Consider the following 15,984-nt stretch of genomic DNA (forward strand, 5'->3'; position numbering starts at 1 on the left):
CCACCCCCCCAAGGAGAAAGGCGGGGGGGAGCTATTAAACCATTGTGCTGCTGTGAGCACGGGTTGTGACAAGGAGCCCTGTTTATGGGAACAGCTGCAGACCCAGTGTGACTGCTTATGGGTTTCTTTCTTTACCTTTGTCCTCACACATCAGCATTGTGTAAGGCTGCACCCAGTGACTGTGAGTGCAGGGAGCAGGAGGGCTGCTTTCTTGTTTGGATAGGGGTTGTTCTGCTAACCCTAAGTTTGAATTTCTCAAGCCCTTTTATGGTGCAGTTGACAGAGAAATTGTGTCCAATTCTTTGTTATTTAGACTTCAGGACATTTGAAGATTCCTTATTATCTACCTCAAGGTTTAGTCAGGAGTAGAAATAGTTCTCTAATTTTCCTGCAGGTTTAATTAGTGCGAGTGGACTACCAGTTTCTGCTTTCCCATCTATGGGCTAGAGGTTTCGTGTTCGGTAGAACAGGTTTAGTGAACCACAGCCACTTCTTCCCTTGCAGCTTTTCTGCCTTAACTCTCAGCACGTTTTGTAAAAGGCATGAGGTTTATTAGCTCTGCCTTATGAATAGAGAAACTGGGCACCAACGCAGCAAAAGGAACAGCAGAGCAAGAGCTGAGCCTGCTGCTGTGCAGTTGACCCCTTTGGTAATGCATCAAATGATCCAAACTCTCTGGTAACTGCTGTGGCAGTAGGTCCCAAGTAAGGGTATTTATCACCTGGCAGATGAATTCACATGCTGCAAGCCCCAGGTTCTTGCTGGGTCATATATCTGCAGTATGAGGAAGGTAATGAACTCCTTTGTTGTCTACTCCAACTGTACCAAAACTGATTGATTTGTTTAACTGTGCGGGCTCATTACGCTGATGATAACTTACATGGGCAGTCCTGCCTTACTTCCCTTGTATCACCTGCCACCAGGAGGTAGTCTTTAAATAGTTTTTCTTACTAACCAAAACGAAAAGATGAAGTTGACAGTCTTTATTGCCTGTTGAATGCAACATTTTTTGGTAACATCTTTAAGGATCATATAGCTAGTCCAGATCAGTTGAGACTAACATCAGCTCATCTGGTAGCCGTCCATAGATCAAATTATCTGGTGGTCTGGAGCCAGGCTAATCTCAAATTGAATAGGCTTTCTTTCAACAGTCTTTTCCACTACTGTGAAAAGCCATGTCCTCCCAAGAAGCCATATTAAAAACAAAACATCACATATTCCTCCCTGCACGTGTGTATTTGTTGCTAGTGGATACTGTGATGGCATTAATTAAAAAAAAAAAACAACCAAGCAAGAACAAGAGAAACAAAAAAACCCAGTAACAAAAAAACTGCAACTGGCCTTTTGTGGTCTTGGCTTACCCCCGTAGTCAGGGCTTTAGTATCTAGGGCTCTCTCTGAAGGCAATGGAAGCAGTGGGCAGCTGATAACAGACCCTGCAGCCAGGCTGGTAATAGCTGTGCCCAGTGCCAGGCTGCTCCTAATCACCCCAATGCCAAAAGTCCCCCGATGCCAGCCCTGCCACACTGTCCCCTCTCTCTGGTGACGCTCACACGGCTAATCTGCACCAGCACATGTCCCATGGCTGTGCCTGGGGACCACACTGGGCAGTTAACAGGCTTGAGGTTTCTCAGAGCTGAGGACAGGCCTGAAACCAAATCTACTGTGAACCAGGCATCTCGTGTACCAGGTTTGGTGTAAAGAGCGACGGGGTTCACAGAGACACGGCTGGGGAGGAGAGGGGAGAGGCACAAACCCACATCGGCTTCAAAGCCCCTCAGGTGCTTTGTCACGTGCCATCATTTTTAAGACTCTGTAAGGAAGTGCTGCAGAGGAGGCACATGATTCCAAGGAGCTATTTGCAGCAAGAGAAAAACCAATGTAACGTGATTGTACATTTCTTTTACTTCCCCTTTTTTGTTTGTTTTGCTTGTGACATGCTCTCAGTGAGAATAGTTATTGATGAAATTGTTTGCCAGTTGTTTTTGGACAGTGAATGAGCATCTTCTTCATAAGTTGTGGCTACTGTAAATTGATGCATTGCATATTTTATGTGGTATATATTTAGTGTCAGAATGCAGCGATTGAATGTACAACTTAGAATTGCACTTTTAGCTAAGCATAGGTGGTGAAAACAAATATGAATGTGCATGAATAAGATAAAATTTACTTTCAAAGTAAACGTCCAAATAACCTTTCCAGAATTTTGTCTTACAAAACTCTAGAAGATACCTGTTGCCATTGTAGAAAATATCTACAGGGTGGCAATGGAACATCACTGCTTGTTTTCCTGAGTAAACTAAACTGTTTAGAGAATTCTGGGTTTTACAAATGAGAACACTGTTGTGTTTTAAGGAAACAGACTAATTTGACCTGAGTGTAAGGTCTTGCTTTTCTTGTTCCCTCCTGAAGACGGCTCCCAAGCTGTCGGCAGAGGATGGCAGAATGTTTGCTAGCTACTTTTGTGTGGTGCACTTCTGGTGCTAAACTTTGTCTTAGGAGCAGTTGCCTGTTCCTCTGTTGCCTGGTGAAGGAAGTGGAAGTCAGCTGTGGTGGGGAAGTCTGGAATAGGCTGATTTTTCTTTTGAAACAATATGGAAGCTCAGAGATTCCTTATCTCTAGCAACCCATACTGTCAATGAGTCAAGTCCTTCCACTGTCATCTTTTAATGCAAAGTAACTTAAGGTGCTTTCCTAATTATAGTTCCTTTTCCTGTCCTTAAAAGGAAAGCTGTCTAACACATAAAAAAACTCCTATAAGCTTCCAGAGGACAGTCCATTCTGGGTTTCTGTTGCTCAGTGATACTAGTCCTGTTATCAGCAGGCAACATGACTGTGTCATGTTTTGCTCAGCCTCACATAATTCCCTTTAATGCAGTGAACATAACAGTTAACTTCAGTAGAACTGCATTTCCACCTCTAGCATTTTCCTGGCAAGTTCTGAAATACTGCACCTCAGATATAAGAAAATAAGAAAGATAAGAAATGCTGTATTTCTTAATGGCAGGAAAGGAAGAGAGGAAAACTGGGGGTGGGGGGGTGGGGGGAGAGACCATCTGGGCAAGTTAATAAGAAGATGAGTCAGATTTTTGATTGTCTGAAGTTGCTGGATTCTTATTAAATGTTTTAATAAATGTACATCATTGAGAGTGCAGTTTTACAAGGTTTTTTTTTCTGTTACTGATCCTTAGCCCATCCTTTATGCAGCTAGGCACTGGCAATAATGCTTTATTTATGAACTGTGAGCTTGCCTGGCAGTGTATTGAATGTGGTGATTATAGAGGGCTACTGCTCAAAAGTTGGTATGGGTTTTATTATGGATCTTGTCCTCTATGACTCATTTGATGTTAAAACGTCAATTATGTGGCAGAAGCGCATGTACTTAATAAACTAAGGTCACTCATTTTTGGCTACAACCTCTATATATGCATACGTATTTGTATATAGATTACGTATAGAATAAGGAATCACAAATACAGGGTACACAGATATTAATGAACCACACTGTCTGCTGCTCAGAGAACTAGAATTAACTGTAAGAGGGGGTGCGTGTGACAATTTTCCAAGCCACTCAGTCATGTACCTGTGCTCTTGTACCCTGTACACAGGCAGTAAATAGGCACTTTGCCTACTGGTAGCAGCCTGAGGTGCTGGCTACTCCCCTTGCTGGCTGCGTGACAGTCCCACTAGTATAAAAAGGCCCCTTGGGGCAGGCTGTGCTGGGTGTAGCTGATAGAGCAGCAGAGAGGGCTTGTGCTGGGGACTACAACCACAAAACCTGTTGGGTTGTAGCCACCAAGGTTCTAAGCCACACAAAATGCGTGAAATTGTGCATCTTCAGATTGGCCAGTGTGGAAACCAAATTGGATCTAAGGTAAGGTCTCTTTTCAGTATTGGTCATTAGTAGTAAGGGCTCCCAGTGGTAGCAGGTCAAATGTTGTTACTAGATGGGGACTTTCAGGGGGAACAATTTGCTACCTCAATGGTAAGATGCATGGCACATTAGCAGCGAATGTGAATATTTTGATATGAAAGTCTTAAGATGGGCTTGTTCCTTATGCAAAGGTTAAGACTGTCAAAGAGTAAAACACCTGCAGTAACTATGTCATGGTGATTGTAAGTGAATTCCTGCTGAGACTTGTATTTCCAGGGGCACTAATCTAGTCTGTGAAATACTGGGACAAATGGGAGAGCAAGTGATTCCAGGCCTGCAAAGTTGTGATGACAGCGCTTTAGTTTATCCATACAGCAGTAACTCTGCCACACTGTGATCATTAATATGGGACGGTAGTAACCAGCAGAATGACCTGTGCTATCAGTGACCAACTAGGTTTTTCTGAGAGTGGCAGAAAGTGCAGTGAAGGATTCCTGCCTAACTGGCCACCTGTGCGAGGCTCTTTTTGTGATGTCGTTTGGAGTACTTTTGTGTAGTTCAAACACTGTCATGCTTGTTACTTGGGAGAAGTCACTCATGGCGGAGTTTGTGTGCTCGGAGAAAAAACCCAATCAAACCTCGCTGCTTTTTGCTGCATGATAGCCCTCTTTTTAGTTGATAAGTTGTCAAAAACCAAAGGGTATCTGGGTTAATTTGGGGCCAGGAAGTCTTTGAAGACACACATTAGCTGAAAGATTGTTCCGTTGTACTCTTCCTCCATTTCTTTCTCCCACAAATCTCACCTTAATTCCTTTTATTGGAGCATGAAGCTGTGGATGGCCAGGGAATGTCATGTTAGACCGAGACCGTTAGAATGCAGCCAGTGTGGTAGTGTTGGCTTTGACCTGGGAATCACTTACGTGTAATAACACCTGTAAGAAAAGTACACATGCACACACCACTACAGCATGCATGTGCTGGCAGGAGTGTATTTGTACACCCAAACCAAGACTGGATGCTAACCCAGGAGACCTTTAACATTAAACCAGCCTGGTCATTATAAGTGGGTGGGTGTGTCACAGTAACACTGCTGTGGCTGCCGCCTAGATAAGAGCCCAAGTACAAGACATCCAGGTGAATGTCAAGATAGGACACTCAGGACCAACATCTGTTTGTGGAAGGCATTGCTAGCACACAAATTTGGCTGAGCCAGCTTTGCCGTGACACTTGTGCATCTCCCCAGTCCACCGTCGCAGCTTTTATGTTAAGCTTATACCGACTAGTACCTGTGTTATTTAAACTAATACCAATTTTCCTTTACTATAAAGGGACAAAACTGAGGGCCTCCACCTATTAGTACATGGGTAACAGCTAAGCAGCATACTAAACTATTGCCTTGAATTTATTTGTGGAGGGGGGAGATGAGGATCCCCACTCTGATCTAATGAGTAAATGGCAAAACATGCCCCATTTCAGGCAAAATTCTCACTGTGTGTGCAGTCGGGCATGAGCACAGTAGATCTGGTGCTGAGCATGTTGTGCTGAAGAAAGAGTAAATCTTTGTAAATGTGTTGAACCTGTTTCCTTTTTCAGTTCTGGGAGGTGATAAGTGATGAACATGGGATTGACATCGCTGGAAACTACTATGGGGGTGCATCACTGCAGCTTGAGCGAATTAACGTCTACTTCAATGAGGCTTACTGTAAGTGCTCGGCACTGGGTGCTGGCAGAGCAATTTGCAGAGCCAACATGGAGGTTAAAATAAGTAATTAAAAGATACATTCCCCAAATCACTGTAGGGGGATTGGAGTTTTCAAAGCAGGTCATAAGCTTGTCTCTTTGGCTTTTAACAGTAATTGTTCACATTCGTTTACTTTTGTCCTAGCCCATAAATATGTGCCCCGTTCTATCTTGGTGGACCTGGAACCTGGTACGATGGACAGTGTACGGTCCAGCAAAATAGGCCCACTCTTTCGACCTGACAATTTTATTCATGGTATGTACAGCCTGCTGTTAGCAAAGTAACTGGAGTCAGCTGTCCCAGAATGGCCTTTTAACTCCCAACTTTGTGGCTGTTCTTTCTGTTCACAGGTAATTCAGGTGCTGGGAACAACTGGGCTAAGGGCCACTACACAGAAGGCGCTGAACTGATTGAAAATGTCATGGATGTGGTCAGGAATGAGTGTGAGAGCTGTGATTGCCTTCAGGGATTCCAGCTCATCCATTCACTTGGTGGTGGCACAGGCTCAGGTATGGGCACGCTCCTCATCAACAAAATCAGAGAAGAATATCCTGACAGGATTATGAACACTTTCAGTGTTGTTCCTTCACCCAAAGTATCTGACACAGTCGTAGAGCCATATAATGCCATCCTCTCCATCCACCAACTAATCGAGAATACAGATGAAACCTTTTGCATTGACAATGAAGCTCTATATGATATATGTTTTAGAACTTTAAAGCTCACCAATCCCACCTACGGTGACCTCAACCACTTAGTGTCCCTAACAATGAGTGGTGTCACAACTTCACTCCGTTTTCCCGGTCAGCTGAATGCAGATCTGAGGAAGCTGGCTGTTAACATGGTGCCCTTTCCTCGACTGCATTTCTTTATGCCAGGCTTTGCTCCACTGACAGCTCGAGGCAGCCAACAGTACCGAGCCCTCTCAGTGCCAGAGCTTACTCAACAAATGTTTGATGCACGTAACATGATGGCAGCCTGCGACCCTCGTCGTGGACGTTACTTGACGGTGGCATGCATCTTCAGAGGCCGAATGTCTACCAAGGAAGTGGATGAGCAGTTGTTGGCTGTCCAGACCAAGAATAGTTCCTACTTTGTGGAGTGGATCCCTAATAATGTCAAAGTGGCTGTGTGTGACATACCACCACGAGGCCTGAAGATGGCGGCTACCTTTATTGGCAATAACACAGCCATTCAGGAGCTCTTCATCAGGGTTTCAGAACAGTTCTCGGCTATGTTCAGAAGAAAAGCATTTCTCCATTGGTACACAGGTGAAGGCATGGATGAGATGGAGTTTTCAGAAGCAGAAGGTAATACCAATGACCTTGTGTCTGAGTACCAACAGTACCAGGATGCCACTGCAGATGTTGAGGAATATGAAGAGGTAGAAGCAGAAGCCAGCCCCGAAAAGGAAGCTCAGTAAAAACAATGGCAATATCAAAACAGTCTCCAAATAAGCCTGTTGACACTCACTAAAAAAAAAAAAGCAATAACCATCACCTGCAGACCAAAAATAACACCTTTCTGAAGAATTCTCTGCATCTGGCCAAAATATATCCAATATTACAATACAGTGCTGTTGAAATTAAGGGCAGCTGTGCTTCAATCTCCTGTGAGAGTGTCCTGTTGACACTGACTTGCTCTCAAAAAAGATCCACTGCTAAGACAAGTTGTCTCCTAACAGCCTTTCTAGTGAATGTATTCACCTTTTGAAGATTATTGCTGATACTGAATGTAATATACAGCATCTGTGCCTGTGTATAAATATATACCAGGATCATAAGCAACAGCAAAATACGCTACCAACTCATCAAATGTATTTGTTCTTAGGTAAACAGTCCCTGTTTTGTTTGTGACCTTGTTACTGTTTCAGGACCATGCACACACCTGTCTGGCCTGCAAAGGCAGCACTGCCTCTTTTATTACACACTCCACAGACTGATGTAGCTCTGCAGAAAAGTGCAGTTCCTTAAGTTGCAGGAGAAGAGAGGAAACAACACAGGGCAAAAAACTGATTATGCATAGTCTCACTTTTTTAAAAGTACTTTAATAGTTCTATCACATTGCTGGCTTGCTTATATTATTGCAGAGCTTGTATCCATTATCCTTGTGTGGTTTGTTTCTATTTCAAACTATAGATTTATTAATTATTAGCATACAGTGTTAAGGACACTGTGTAAATGTCTTGGTCTGGTTTGGTTTTTTTTCTCATGTATTAACTAAACTACTGTGAATTTTCTTCCTATCATCAGTACTACAAAGTGGAAAGAATGGTTTGCAGCTAGTTAGGTCTAAGTTCAACAGCAATCACTGAATCAAATGCCTATCTTAACTTCAGAGAAAAAGTTTCTTGCCATTCACAGCCATTTACTTTACAATGTATTTATAATATTCTTTAAAATAAAAATTATATATTATTCCATAAAATACATTAATACTTGAAACATTTCATAGACAAAAATCAGCTTATTCTTGTAGCATGAGGAAATTGAATTGGGTGGTTTTTTGTACTCTTAGAATTTATTATACTGTTAAGAACATCATTCCTCCTGTTTGAGACAACAGCAGTCCCACGGGCAGGGGCACCTTCCCCTAGAGCAGGTTGGTCTAAGCCCCATCCAACCTGGCCTTGAACACTGCCAGGGACGGGGCAGGCACAGCTTTTCTGGGCACCCTGTGCCAGCACTTCAGCACCCTCACAGGGAAGAGCTTCTTCTGCTTTATGTGTAATCCAAGTCTTCCCTCTGTCAGTTTAAAGCCGTTCCCCCTTGTCCTGTCCCTACAGGCCCTTGTCCAAAGCCCCTTTCCAGGTTTCCTGGAGCCCCTTTAGGCACTGGAGCTGCTCTGAGGTCTCCCCTTAAGGAGCCTTCTCTTCTCCAGGCTGACCCAGCCCTCGCAGCATCTCCATGGCTGGACTTTCTCCAGCAGCTCCACATCCTTCTTATGCTGAGGGTTTAGCCATAACCTTTAGCTGCACCAAACTGATTTTCACCAATTTTGTATTGTTCTAAGCACAAGTGGAATTTGAACACCACGATGACAGAGAATTTTAAAGCCAAGTACACAGCACTTCCAGCAGGAACCAGCAGAGGTATTTCTAATTATTGCAATTATATGCCTATATTCCCTGTTGAAATAGGTTTTAGCAAAGAACACTTTTTTCTGAAGTTATAATCATTGAAGTAGGCAGAAACGTTTTAAACAAGGATTAAATCTCTTATTTATGTACTTGAAATATTGCCCTGAAATCCAGCAAGAGATGCGCCTTAAACACATGTTGCTACGAAATAGCAGACTGTGATACAAACATTATTTTAACACAAGTGAAAGATGAATGTCTCTGCAAAACGGACCACTTAGTTTTAAGAAGAGCACCACTTCCCACACGTGCATTTGTTTAACAGACATTACATTTATTAGCATGCTGATGTGTATATAGAGGCAAGTTGTTTTACAATTAATGTGATGACATTATATTGCAGAGACTTGAGCTTGTCCACAGCTTTGCCATTTGGTGCTGGAGTATTCACCACACATCAGTTCCTATAAGAGATTTAAAATACAAGTTACTACATTCAAGCAGACGCACAAGGTATGATTCAAACAAAAGGCAGTAATGTTTAATCTCAGACCAAGAATAATAAAAGCTGTAAGAGATTTCATCTGCTCATGATGTATGCAGTGTCACAAATAAAGGTAAAGCATCTATCTTTCACATGCAGTAGATAACCCTTATACAGATAAATCTGCTGGTTCGAAGAAGCAGCAGTTCAGGGAGGCTGGCTGTTGCCTTAGCGAAGAGACAGGAAACCTCTGAGTGTTATTATAGAAACCCAGCAGTTCTGTGCTAATTCTCTAACAACTCTGACCAAACCAAAGTCGTTCAAAGCAGATGCTGGTGAATAGAACATCACTTTATTGAACTAATGAGACGAAGCGGTTTCCCCTCCAATACACAGTCTGGCTGCATGCACCCGCACACGTTAGTGCTAAGCCAGCCAGCAGTCTGCACGGAGATCAGCGCTGGTCTTCCACATACAGCATGTTACCGCAGTTACCGCCATGACCGCAGCCCACGCTGGGACACCTGCACAGGAGCTGCAGCGCAGCACCCGGCCCGCTCACCTGACTTACAGCTTACTCCTTCTTGGGCTTCACGGTTTTCACCGTGGCCACTGCCGCCCTCTCTGCCTCCGCTTTGTACTGAGGCTTCATCGCCGCTCTCACAACTTGGGCGCAGATCTGGGAAAACCGGATGTAACTAAAACAGGAGAGAAAAGGGGACAGAAAACGACGGTGAGAACCAACCCCCCCCCCGGGAGGAAAGAAGTCATGAGAGAAGCCCGGCTGCCGCGGGGCGGGAGAAATTAGGACCCGGCTCCTCAGTGAGGCTAATGGGTAGTTACATAGCACTTATGTTACATATTAACTCATTCCTGAGTAGTCCTGTTCTAAGAATCCAAGCAAGTGGTTAAAAGTGTGTATTTTTTTCCAGCTAAGAAAGTTATTACCCCTCTGTGCCATAAGGTCTTAGCTTTTTCTAAATAAGACTAAAGAAGAAAAAGTTTTGCAAGCATGTGGAGACAGTGAGTTATAAACAGACTCTTCAGTTGGGAGCTCTGGTCTGTGTGTGGCCAACCTGTGCTATGTTCAGAGGTTTGTCCTGTCAGACACGATGCCTTCGCATGGGATTTTTTGTGCCCACACCTGAAATGTTCCAGCCCTCGCAGCATCTCCGTGGCCTCCTCTGGCCTCGCTCCAACAGCTCCACATCCCTCTTGTGCTGCTGCCCCAGAGATGGATCAGGACTGCAGGGAGCGTCTCTCCAGAGCACAGCAGCTGTTGGCTGGCTGCTCACCCTCTGGGGGTGCAGCCAGCACATGGAGGGATTCTGGGCTGCAAGCACACACTGACAGGTCATGGGGAGCTTCTCATCAACCAGTACCCCCAAGTCCTCCTGCTCTGAATCAGTTCTCCACCCAGCCTGTCTTTGTGCTTGGGGGATTGCCCCAACCCAGGTGCAGGACCCTGCACTTGACCTTGCTGAACTTCATAAGGTCCCCACCTCACAAGCCTGTCAAGGTCCTTGTGAGTGGCAGAGCACCAGTTGCAATACCGACTCCTGAGGAACACCACTCATCACAGTGCTCCACATTGCATACAACACAAATAACTGCAGTACTTTCATTTATTGATAAAGTGCATGTTAGAGACATACACTATTTTAATGCTAATGTCCAATGTTTTGATAGATAAAATAGTTATCAATAAGATTATTTTAAACCTCATGGGCAGCCCAGGCCACAAATATACCTTGACAGAAAAGTTACGCTAGCAGAGTTGGACACCTTTTTCCACCTATGTGACCCTCTGTTCCTGCCCCACAACTTCTTTGGTTCCTCTCCCTACTCCTTCTCTTACCTGCTCTTTTCCCCCCGTTTTCTTCTCCCACCACATCTCTCTCTGTACCTCCATGTGAAATGCCTCTGCCTGCGATTCTGTGCAACGTTCTCAGGTTTAAATCCGTAATGGGAGACATACAAGTTGGATGTAACTGTTTGCACATGTAGCTCTATTCGCTATTTCGTGGTCTTGACAGATAAAAATTCATAGAATCGTGGAATAGTTAAGGTTGGAAAGGACCCTAAGATCATCCAGTTCCAACCCCCCTGCCATGGGCAAGGACACCTCACACTAAACCATGCCACCCAAGGCTCTGTCCAACCTGTCCTTGAAAACCACCAGGGATGGAGCATTCACAACTTCCCTGGGCAACCCATTCCAGTGCCTCACCACCCTTACAGTAAAGAATTTCTTCCTTACATCCAATCTAAACTTCCCCTATCTAAGTTTTAACCCATTACCCCTTGTCCTGTCACTACAGTCCCTAATGAATAGTCCATTCCCAGCATCCCTATAGCACCCCTTCAGTTACTGGAAGGCTGCTATTCAGCATGAATTAAAAACATTAAACCTCTGGGAGAGGTACCATGGTGAGACAGAATAGAAATGAAATTAGTGACAGAAATCGTGCTCTACAAAAATTCCAGAATTCATTTTGATGTTTATGCAGCTGTGAACAAGGCACCATTGTAGATCTGTATGATCTGTTTTCATGCCCAGTTCTGTTTAGATGTGAGGATATCTTTGTAAAACCCTAAATTTTCCTCAGATAAGAACTTTTGAGAGACAGAATTTAGGAAAGAGCACATAACGGATACAGGGAGGTTGCAGTGAGAAGGGACATGTCAAGAGGGTTAGATGCAGAGATCAAGAGAAGTCGAAGCGGTACGATTAGCAACATCCAGAAATGTGGGAGTGGATAGGTCTGGGGGAACTAAAGATGTGAGATTAGAAATGTCCAAAGAAACTGACGAAGTGAGGGAAGAAGCATCCTGAAAGGTGAGATTGGAAACATCCAGAAAGGGTGTAGGAATGAGATTAGAAACATCCTCAGAGGTTGATGAAGATAATTCAGAGGAGCCTTGAAACATGAAATAGTTAAAATTGGTGAGATCTAGTGAGTCTGAAGAGCTTGAAGAGCTGTGCTCTGAGACACCTAGTGAGGGTGGAGGGATTGTATAGGAGTCCAAGGAAGCCGAGGAGTTGTGACTGGAAATATCTGGGGAGGATGAAGAACTGACACTGGAGAGGTCTAGAGAGCGTGAAGAAGCAGGACTAGAGAAATCTGGGGAGGGTGAAGAGGTGAGACTTGAGAGGTCTAAGGAGGCTAAAGAACTGTCACCAGAGTGATCCAGAGATCCTGATGAAGTGAGACTTGATAAGTCCAATGAAATTGAAGAGGTGAAACTAGAGTGCTCCCAGGAGTCTGAAGAGGTGAGACTGGAGATCTCTAAGGAGACTGAAGAGGAGGTACTAGAGAACTCTGAAGAGGCTGAAGATGTGAGACTTGAAAGGTCCAGAGAAGATGAAGTGAGACTGGAGAAGTCCACAGAGGATGAAGAGCTCAGACTGGATAAATCCAAAGAATCTGAAAAGGGGATTTTAAAGAGTTCCAAGGAGGCTGAAGTCTTGACACTGGAGGGGTCCAGGGAGGCCAAAAAATTGAGACCAAGTAGGTCCAGGTAGATTGAAGAGATGACACTGAAAAGCCAAATAAATCCACAAAATGACTGGTGTTAAATCAGAAGTATTTTAAACTAAAGTTCTCTAATAACATGCCAAAACAAGCCAGAAAGACATAATGAACGTAAATAATACTACTTTTGAAAATAACTAAGCATACAGTCTTTCATCTTTATGTCTCTTAGCAGTTTCTCTTTTGATACAGAAACCCCCTAGTAATAAGAGCTCACAGACTTCAGTACAGAAGCGTAGAATCATACAATGACTCTTCCTGATGATTCTAACAAAAATGGCAAATAAACCCATATTTTTCTCTGCAGCATGTGCAAGATGTCTTTTGTGAAGCCAGCAGTATGCTAAACTGATTCCGTGACTACAAAATACACATTTCAGCAACAGTAATTCTACTTGTTTTTCAGAGAAAAAGAGGTCTTATCTTAATACTTCTACTTTGTACTTCTGGACATAAAACCTGTACTAACAGATTTTTTTTTTTTTATTTGTGGTTTGAATGATTTAATGAAAATATCCTCAAGAGATTCTGATAGAAGGCAGACATCTAAATAAAAAGGGAACAGAACAGCTTATATTTCAGTTCATAAAGGTGCATCTAATTATAGTGTGAGTAGATCAAGAGGCTGATCCTACAGCTGCCTTCTTTCGTCTCAAGACTGCTATGGAGCACAGTAGTTGAAACCTGCTCTTGCCTTTCCAGACGTAGGCACAGCAATACACATAGAAATTTTTCAGAAAGTCATTACAACAGTATTTTATGGACCAAGAAAGTTAAAGATACACTTGAAAGATACTGGAGGCTGCAGCTTCTTAGGTGAATGCACCCAGGCTTTGCCCATGTTATTACACAACTGATGTCCAGATGCATATATAATGGATTTAACATAATCACCATGGGTGGAACTCCCACTGAGATCACCTCTTAACTGAAGCAGGTGTCTGCCTGACAGAAATAGCGTCTTCCTATGCACATACTAAAACTATGGGGATTTAGCATAACACAAAATCTACCAGGCTGAAAAAAAATAAAGCTGTTTATGTACCAATGATGAAATCCCAAATTCCTGAATACAGTTACTATTTATTCATAACACATCTGTATCTTTAGAGCTCATGCAACATGACTGTAATTCTATCAAGAGTACAATGTTTATAGATCAAAAGGCAAAAGCTAATTTTTCTTAACATGTATAATTTGTGATGAAACAAGTCTGCTTACTGCCCTATATTCTTAAAACAATGAATATAAGTAACCCCTTAAAAAATATCCCTTGCTGTATAACACTATGATTTTGTGACTGACTTCAATCCTAAATTTCTCAAGTGCATTGTAAGGAGAACAACAGATTATACAGAAGGCATATGGCAATAGAAGAAAAAGCCAGCATCAACATGATTTCCAACAGAGTGGAAATTCCATCATCTCTTCCCTGTATTTCTTCTGCCTTAATTTAAAATGTGCAAAGTTATTGCCCATTTTCCTGTGAAACAATGCTATCAAGAAACATGGAATTACAGTCACTATTGTATAAAATGTAGAGGTCAGTAGTAATGCTTCCTACCTTTGATAGCTGTGGATTTATCTCCTTTCTCTGCCTGTGTAAGCCATATTGGGCTGTGCTGGTAAAGCTCTGCTGCTCTCTCTGCTGATGACCCTAATCTGTTTCACAGCTACTGGAAATCATGCCATGCTGATGACAATACGGGTCATCTCCTGTTAAATCTCCTCTCGTCTAAGTACAACACTGCACAGAGCACCAGCAGAAAACATGCCGAAATTAGCGCTCATCTTAAATTGCAGTTCTGTGATGTTTCTTATTGCAGGACAACATTTTCAAGGTTCATTGATGAAGCAGATGAAGACATTAATTTCTAACTTTTGGACACCTGCATTAAAAGTAAAAATAATTTTGCAGTGTCATCCAAGTTCCCAGCTGTCCATTCTACAAAATCAGGCATAAAATAGTCCCTGGAGGGACCCAAGATCTGCAGAGCAGAACTCAGGTAGGCCTATGTTTCAAGAATCTTGTGCATTATGCTCTATTTTAATGTGTTTAGTAACTTTTGTTAGCTTTATGAATGTTGTTCTGACAAAATAGCATAATAATGTAAAACACTGTCCACAGCTGATGATAATATTGAGTAAAGGTTTTAACCCCCCCAAGGTGACACCAACAGCTGGAGCCTGTTTTCAGAAATTTGTAAGTCTCACAGGTGCTTATGCTTCTTTGAAAGACAAAGGAGACTTAGGAACCTTGGTAAATAAGGGCCATTAGTGCATCTCACTCTGCTGACAGGGAAAAATATCACCTGTGCAGTAGCAGCCTGCTTTGTTCTTTCTATTCTTAAGCAGGAAAAGCAAGGAAATGGCATAGCTTGCTGAAATGTCTCTCAAACCTGGCAATTATAGAGAAAATAAAACTGTATAGAGCATCAGGCTATGTGCTCCTAGTACTTCAGTTAGATCATTTGGAGCATGACACAACTGTAAAATATAAAGAAATTTCAAGTGCGGGTTCTGGTACACACTTCCTTAGTCCCAGCTTCACAACATGCCTACTAAATTGTGCTGCAGCTGCTGTATGTAAATGAGTTTAAATCTAGATAAACCAGCACAGTTATCTCATAGGTAAATAATATCTACTTAGTCCCCAAAAAACTATTAAGAAGAACTCATCCAAAGGATGCTACATGCCATAATATAAAACAGATTCCTTACCAGGGTGCCCACAAAGTCGAACAGGCTCTAGGAATATTAAAGTTCACAGCAGGGGCAATTGTTTGATTTAATCTGATGTAAAAAAGATTCGGTACATGACTTAGGAAAATATTTGCTACATATATTGTTCATTTTATTATATTCTAGTCAATATATTCAGTTTGATAATATATAAACTATTTCAGTTTTTAAACATTTTGATTAAAGTACTGCCAAACTTTTCTAGAGAACGAAAAAATGTAAAAAAGCCACCTTGTGCTGAACTTGTCCGAGAAGAAAGACTTTAACTTACCAATGTTACTGTTTTACAGAACTGTAATTTTTACTGTTTAATTACATTATTCAATGCTGTAAACACTTTCTAGTAGATGCAATATGAAATTATTGTAATACATATTGCAGAGAAAACATAATTTCAGCCCACCTGATAGCTCCCTACAGATGAGATCCTCCATTTCTGCTCTTACAGTGCCTCTCACCTTGCTGCTGGCTGCCTAAAGATGATACCTCTTCTCCTGTTCATTTTCTGGCTCAACAAAGGGTGTGAAGA

General features: G+C 42.5%; 1 protein-coding gene across 2 annotated transcripts; it reads left to right on the plus strand.

Moving 5' to 3' along the window:
* Nucleotides 1-1,552: 1,552 nt before the first annotated feature.
* On the plus strand, nucleotides 1,553-7,226 carry TUBB1 (tubulin beta 1 class VI). Of its 2 annotated transcripts, none has more exons than XM_057406381.1 (4): nucleotides 1,553-1,689; nucleotides 5,467-5,575; nucleotides 5,759-5,869; nucleotides 5,965-7,226. In XM_057406381.1, the coding sequence occupies exons 3-4, from the start codon at nucleotides 5,809-5,811 to the stop codon at nucleotides 7,035-7,037; spliced, it is 1,134 nt and encodes a 377-aa protein (XP_057262364.1). In that variant the 5' UTR covers nucleotides 1,553-1,689; nucleotides 5,467-5,575; nucleotides 5,759-5,808; the 3' UTR covers nucleotides 7,038-7,226. The 2 variants fall into 2 exon arrangements, with proteins under 2 accessions (XP_057262364.1, XP_057262363.1); XM_057406380.1 differs by lacking the exon at nucleotides 1,553-1,689 and adding an exon at nucleotides 3,573-3,873.
* Nucleotides 7,227-15,984: the final 8,758 nt, after the last annotated feature.

The sequence above is a fragment of the Pezoporus wallicus genome, unplaced genomic scaffold (genome assembly GCF_028554395.1).
Source record: "Pezoporus wallicus isolate ANWC-B61680 ecotype Strahan unplaced genomic scaffold, APGP_CSIRO_Pwel_v1 contig_6783, whole genome shotgun sequence".
Taxonomy (NCBI): domain Eukaryota; kingdom Metazoa; phylum Chordata; class Aves; order Psittaciformes; family Psittacidae; genus Pezoporus; species Pezoporus wallicus.